General features: G+C 32.4%; 1 protein-coding gene across 1 annotated transcript; it reads right to left on the bottom strand.

The window, feature by feature from the left end:
* Window positions 1-880: 880 nt before the first annotated feature.
* On the bottom strand, window positions 881-2,146 carry LOC145070124 (10 kDa chaperonin, mitochondrial-like). The gene is made up of 3 exons (XM_079017071.1): window positions 1,927-2,146; window positions 1,702-1,841; window positions 881-1,126 (listed from the first exon to the last, which is right to left on the bottom strand). The coding sequence occupies exons 1-3, from the start codon at window positions 2,029-2,031 to the stop codon at window positions 1,078-1,080; spliced, it is 294 nt and encodes a 97-aa protein (XP_078873197.1). The 5' UTR covers window positions 2,032-2,146; the 3' UTR covers window positions 881-1,077.
* Window positions 2,147-7,262: the final 5,116 nt, after the last annotated feature.

Below are 7,262 nucleotides of genomic sequence, written 5' to 3'. Positions count from 1 at the left end.
TATTTTTTTGTGCGTATTACACCATTAAGCTTATTCTAATCGTTTACAAATAGTCCTTTTAACAGGAAGAAACCGGTAAAAGGGATTATTTCTAAACGGTTGTAACAACTTTAATAGTGTAATACACACAAAAAAAATACATTAGGAACCTAATTTGAACAAACGAAAAACGTTATTACCCTCCTAAGTTATTATCCCATTAATGAACGTTAAAGAACCCAATGGAAAAAGAAAAAAAAATTGTGTATAGAGAACGAAAGGCGGAAAGAAGAGAGGTTGTATGGGACATGCAGATCAAATATCTTTTTTTAATAATAAGTAATAAATAATAATAATAAAAAAATACCATCAAGGGCACAAAGGTCGATTCAAATCGGTTAGGGACAAAATACGTAACACAATAAAGTTTAAGTTACTATCCGAGTTAAAACCTATCCAAGTTAAAACCATAAGGACCACTCATGTAATTTACTCATATGCAAAAACTTTTTTAGAACATCACCCATAATATTCACTTTGTGATCACTAAAATTATGGATTATGCTTAGCAAGTAACAGATGATTTATGTGACTTAGATATATATAGATAATCACTTACTAGAGTGATTGATTTATGTAATGACTTAGATATATAGAGATAATCATTTACTATAGTGATTGATTTATAGATTCTACATGAACCAAACCATAGCCATTGTGTCTAAATATAAAAAACCTCATAATAACAAGATCATTGAACAACAAATAGCAATCTACATACGTCACCAATAGAGCGTGTTAAAACAAAGCTTATGGATAGCAAGAAACAATTCCCTTCAAGTTGGCTTACGAATAGACAATATATCTCAAAAGAAAAAAAATAAACACACATGAACACAAATGCACAAAATATGCAGTAATATGATTCTGCAAGTGTATGTAAAATGTTATTGCATTCCATATCACCATTTATGACCTCAAATATAACGCCATTTAGCTACAAATCATTTAGCTCATCAATCAGTCTAGTATCTCAAAGATTTAACATTAGAACAATCATACTGTAACTTCTCAAAGCACGATTTTGTTCTCCAAAAATCAGTCATGCAAAGTTCCCAAAATATCCTCATCCCTGAATAAATGATACCTGCATATCAAACAACCCAAAAATCCACTCAACAAGATGTAAAAATATTCTTAATATGGTTAAGATAAGTTTATATGGTTAGAAGAAGAAATTAGGTACAAAAAATGAAGAATGTAATGGCGTTTGGAGGCAGGAATGAGAGAAGGATTTGAACACAAGGTTGAAGAAGAAGAACAGAACAAAAACGTTCAAACTTTTCAACAACCCAGATTCAAAAAAGCTCAAAACCTGTACTATGATGCCATCAATTATGTTCATATCACAAAAATTAACAAAAACTATGTGAAATGAAGCAATAAAAATGATGTGAAGGGCAGTTGAATGAGAGGGCACCCTACAGAAAACCTGTAAGTATTTCAGAGCTATTGATGAAGAACTCTCCCCTGTTTAACATTCATGCCCAACTTACATATGCTACAGATCACCAAAGATGATGCTTCTAATCTAATCATTGAGTGGTTAACAATCATAACCTAATTCTATTGCAATAACTAATTGCGAACAAAAAACCAGATCCGTTGTTGATATTGACAAAAGCGACAGGCAAAACAGCAAAATGGATAGAAAAAACGTACTGTTTTTCACCGAGCTTAACTTCCGTGCCTCCGTATTCAGGCAAGAGAACTGTGTCTCCTTCCTTTAGACCCACCGGAATCGTGTTACCTGATTTATCGCGAGTTCCAGGACCAACTGCAATAACTTTGCCGGAATTCAACTGCAAACGACACCACAAACTAGTCAAACAACAAATCAAAGGCGAATCCAAGCAACAGGAGGAAGGAGAGTGGAGGACGAATTACCTTGGAGGATTTCTCAGGGAGGAGAATGCCAGCGGTGGTTTTGGAGGGAGGAACGATCTTCTCCACCAAAACTCTGTTGAGACACGGGATTAGACGCTTGGCCATAGCTAGTGTAGCACTCTGTTTCTCTCTAGATCAACGTGGTGAATGTTGGACGGCGTTTTCCGGAGATTTAAACAGGAAATGAATGGAAGAATACGGTGGTGGAAGGTTCTAGGCCTCATTGAGGGTTTAGGGTTTTTCTAGAGAGCTGGTTTCAGCGGCGGCGTCCATTGGTGGCCCGTAATTGAGGAGGCTTCTAGTTGACAGGCCCATTAAGTATTGTGCCGCTTAAGAATAGCCCAACTCGTTATTAGATTACAAGTTCATTAATTGTCTTATGGGATAAAATTAGAGAGGTCTAACATTGTTATTGTTAATATGTACTCCCCCGGTTTCAATATTATTCTCCACATACAAAAAACACACAGATTAAAAAAAGTATTAATTATCATTAACTTTATATAATAAAATGACAGTTTTGCCCTTACTTTGCATTTAATGTCCAATTAAATGCTTAGTTGGTTAAGTAATAATGAGGGGTATTTTGGTAAAAATGTTATTTATTTTTAGAAGTGGACTATTATTTTGGGACAAACCAAAAAGGAAAGATGAACTATAATTTTGGGACGGAAGTAGTACTATGTAATAGGAAATAAACGAGTTTTAGTAAAAAAAAAATCAACCCGTTTATTTAAACATATTTTTAAGGCTAAAGGGTTTGGTATAACTTTTGTCAATGGTAAAAAGGTACCACATAAACATCACCTAAGCTTTTACAATTTTTATATTTTTTACCTACGAGATAGGATGTGGTGATGTGTTTACCTACCAAATTTTTCATAAACATAAAAATAAATACAAATTAAAATAACGTAACATTTTATAAATTAAAAACAGTACATTTGATTTTAACAAATCAAATCAATTTTATTAACCCAATATATATGTTTCGCCAAGTCGTTGCGAAGCCCGTGGTGTTTTTGATTGTCACGTATCATCCTTGTTCTTGTATGCCATGAGATGGAACTAGACGGTATTGGAGCACTAAAGGATGCGTTGTCATTTGGTTGAAACTAACAAATTATTTTATGTTCGTCTTCCAAAATCATATTATGTAAATTTTTTTTAAAAAAACAAATAATGCCAACATCAACGGTCACAAAAGCATCCCAACATTCCATTTTTCAAACTTTTATCATCGGTTGAACCTTACCATCAGTACTTCACCGCCGGTGAAAATAGGGGAGAGGGGCGGTGTTCACCGTCGGTAAAGCGGTCCACGTTAGACTACCGACGGGGAAAACTGCATGACACCTCCTAACCTAAAGACAATCTAAAAAATTATTAAAAAAACTTATTAGTTTTTTCTTAAATGTCATGTGAAGTAACTTTTGGTTTAAATTGAGTTATTTGTTTTTTTTTTGAACGGTAAATCTAACATACTCATAAACTACTTTTTAAATCCACTTATGTCCACGACGAGACTTGAACCTTCAACCTCAAGGAGTAGGGCAACACAAGATACCGTTGAACGTTGGACTAGAAGTTCTCAAAAACGTTCGACGCCAAAAACATTATTTTGATGTCTTTCTATCATATAATTACTAACATAATGTGGCTTATATGTCTTAGTCCAAGTCAAATTATAATGTGTTTTTTAATTTGTATTTTTTTTGTTTGTTAATATTATTAACATTAATACAAATTTCCAAGCAACCAATAATTTCTTTAATTTTATATGATATAATTAACGTGTCTCATATAATCATATTAAGACAAAGATATGTAGAGATGGTAACAGGGTGAGGAATATAGGGGACCCCAGTCCCCATCCCCATCCCCGAATTCTCTTTCCAATCCCCATCCTCATCTTCATCCTCATTGGGAATGTAAATAAACTCCCACCCCTACCCCCAACGGGGGCTGGGGATCCCCAGCGGGGAATCGAAGATTTTTTCCTTTATTTAATATGAAAATTTTTACATAAAAGAAAACTCTAAATTTTATTTTTATCGGCATAAGTTTAAAGATTTTAGAAAATATAAAAATATTCATAGATTGCATAAAAAATACAAACAAATTTTCTACCAAATTTAAATAAACACATAAAAATCAAATAGAAAAAAAATTATCAGAGAAATATTTGAGATTAATTAGATAAACCGAATAGGAAAAAAATTATGTACGAGTTTAAATTAGATAAAAGAAAAAAAATATATAATTTCAACTAAATAATTACTTAGGTTACATGGATTAAGTTTTATGTATTGTAAATTGTACTATAAGTATAAGTTTTGTATTATTTTTGTATGTTAATATATATCGGGGGCGGGTCTAGGGTCGGGGATAAGCAGTAGCCCATCCCCATCCCATCCCCACTTTTTTATTCAGGGATTCCCCATCCCTATCCCCATCTCCGGTCAACTTGGGGATTCCCCAGTCAAAACGGAGCGGGTTTCGGGTTCCCCATCTGGTATGAGGTTTTTTGTCATCCCTAAAGATATGAAACTTTTTTTCGAAAGAGTCAAAGATATGAAAGTTAAGGGATTCTAGCGATGATTTTTTGTATCCACGAGAGATTTGTTATATATACTTTTAGAAAGAGGAAAGATTGAGCTTGTTGACAAGTATTAGTTATTTTCTTTCCATTAATTCCATATGAATATTTGTGTTGCATATGTTGAAAATAATAAGATATTAACCATAAAATAATAATTCTTATATTAAATTGATGCACAAATTTGTAATTATTTTCTTTAAAAATCATATTATTCAATAACATTTATTCATTATCTGCGTTTAAATGAAACTAAACATAGGTTTCAATTTGGTATTACGATTTACTACATTATGATTGATTAATTTAGAAATTACTTATATATTGATTGATTTTTTTTAGATTGGTCATGATGATTAATTGATATATGAATCATTGTTTATAAGTTAATCCAATGTATATTTTTAATGTTAATTAAATAAAAACCACTTATTTAAGAAAAAAACTGAATAATACTATTTTTTTTAATTTTTTATTTAATTTGACTTGTCATTCTATATTTATAATATTTAAACGTTTTAAACTATTTTGAATAATAATATCAGAATATATTTTTTAAGATTATTTTATGTTTTGATTGATGTTTTGGATTTAACATTATATTTAAATTAACAAATAAATATATTATAACACTCGTTTTAAAAGTCTATAAATAAAAAAGGAAATATTTTGCAACTAATAATATGTTTTAAAATAATAGATTAATTATATTAAGTTATAAATTAAAAGGTTGTAGAGGTTTCAAATGAGAAATTTTATACGTATCTTCCAATTGCTTTGTGTACCCCTAATGTGAATGTAATAGTGTGTATCGTTCGCAGATTCAGGATAGTCAATTTAGAGATAATTAGCTTTAAAATGACTTTTTGATAGAAAATCATTTAGAATAAATAATCTTAACCAAAGTATGGTATATGTCACAAGAATTTCGTACATATAAAAAACACTGAAATCCGACTTATAACAAAGAAGTTATGACCCGTCGAAATTTCAAGATTAAACCGACACGGCTCTGCGTATCATAAAAAGTAAATTTCTGATAAAATACTTTTTTGCCTTAGATATTTAAAAGAAAAGCTTAGTAGACATTAAACCGATAAATTATATATAGAAAACGTCCAAATCTGACTTCGTTAGAGGAAATTATGATTTTTTTTTAAATTTAGCATAGCAGTACACATCTCGGAAATCGAATTTTAGATCGATCGATTTTTAGCCGACACAATCTAAATGAGAACTGGATCTTTTTAATAGAAGCTCAGTGATATAAAGACAGTTGAAAATGGACATCGGACGACACAATTATGAATTTTTAACGGACTTTAACTGTCTAAGCTTGTTAATATATAACTTTAAAAATAAATTCAAAATTAGTCGACAAAGTCTCAACGAAAATTGTAGATCTTATCAATACCTACGCGTGGATATAAAGAAGGTCAAAAATGGAGCTCGTATGCGAAAGTTATGAATTTTTTAAGAATGGTTGTTTTACCAGCGTCATGTGCCACATGTCAGCACCAGGAGAAGCCTTTGTGCCAATGCAAGTTCACAACGTGAAGGTAAATTTCTTGATGCAAAGTGCCCGTGGACAACCTATAAATAGAAGGCGCAAATCACTAAATTCTTCACACCTTTTTAATTCATTCTCTCTCAAACATCCCCAAACCCTCTAAGCCTTTCCATAGCACGTCCTAGGTGTTAGTTGCGAGTCCCAGAGCACCAGAAGGCCCCGAGAAGAATAGCTTTCGGCTCAAAAGTTCTTCCCGTGCAGAGCCCGGTTCCTCGCTAAACCCCCCTTGTAAGTGAGTTATGTTTACCATACTTTAAGTATAACTTATGTTTAAGTTCATTATCGTTATTATGAACATATAAACAAGATTTATCAATGATTCCAAGTTGTTATACTGATGGATCTACTTACGGGCATGATGTCTAGGCTGGATTTAGTGATGTGTTTAAAGTGAGATTTCCAAACAGTATACTTCGTATACCAAACAGACCCTACCTCCGATATAATCCTACGTGGTTGTTCCTTACTTGATAGATCTTGAAGTAGACTTTGAGTTAATGATGAATCTAGACTAATAATTAGTCGCAATAAATAATAAACTAAGGCTTACTGATAATGATATTAGGTTTCATCAAAGGAAAAGACAACTGTTAGAAGCGAAGCACTGCCCGAATTATGATTCGTCACTTTAACAAGTGAGTGCATAGTTATTTTCATCTTACACATAGATATGAAGTATTTAATATTAATACATTTTATATGTGCTTATTATCCGTGTTCCTTATATCTATGCTAGATGAACGATTTATACATGTTTTACGTGATTTAAGCTGTATATGTATTTTTATACCTATAAATATATTGGGTAAAGATGGGTAGCTGAATGATGAGAGATGAAAGATGATATAGATGATGAGAGGTGAAAGATGATGAGAAGCCTTGATTTTTACGATGATCCAGTCATCTAGCAAAGTATAGATGACGACCACAGACTATTCTAGACAGCCCATTGGAACACTAGCAGGCTCGTAACCTGTAGGTGTTTTGTGAACGACGTGTTCACCACATTTACTCTAAAAACCTTGACAGCTACGGACTTAGTGCCTTACAAATGAACATTTGCAGTTGTGCCTAATAGATAACATCGGCAGCTATGGACTTAGTGCCTGTTGGAGAAACCCCGACAACGATGGACTTCGTGCCTATTCCTTAGGATAATCCTTAGGA

This window comes from Lactuca serriola, chromosome 8 (genome assembly GCF_051521515.1).
Source record: "Lactuca serriola cultivar US96UC23 chromosome 8, Lser_US96UC23_V15, whole genome shotgun sequence".
Taxonomy (NCBI): domain Eukaryota; kingdom Viridiplantae; phylum Streptophyta; class Magnoliopsida; order Asterales; family Asteraceae; genus Lactuca; species Lactuca serriola.
The sequence above is the reverse complement of the archived record's forward strand: the minus strand, read 5'-3'. Positions and strand labels throughout refer to the sequence as shown.

What these genes read in the sequence shown, in the direction of transcription:
- LOC145070124 (XM_079017071.1), bottom strand. Translation starts at nt 2,031, where the DNA reads ATGGCCAAGCGTCTAATCCCGTGTCTCAACAGAGTTTTGGTGGAGAAG. An exon ending in TCCCTGAGAAATCCTCCAAG is followed by an intron (nt 1,842 to 1,926) that starts GTAATTCGTCCT and finishes TGTCGTTTGCAG; the next exon opens with TTGAATTCCGGCAAAGTTAT. An exon ending in GTTAAGCTCGGTGAAAAACA is followed by an intron (nt 1,127 to 1,701) that starts GTACGTTTTTTC and finishes TTTGATATGCAG; the next exon opens with GTATCATTTATTCAGGGATG.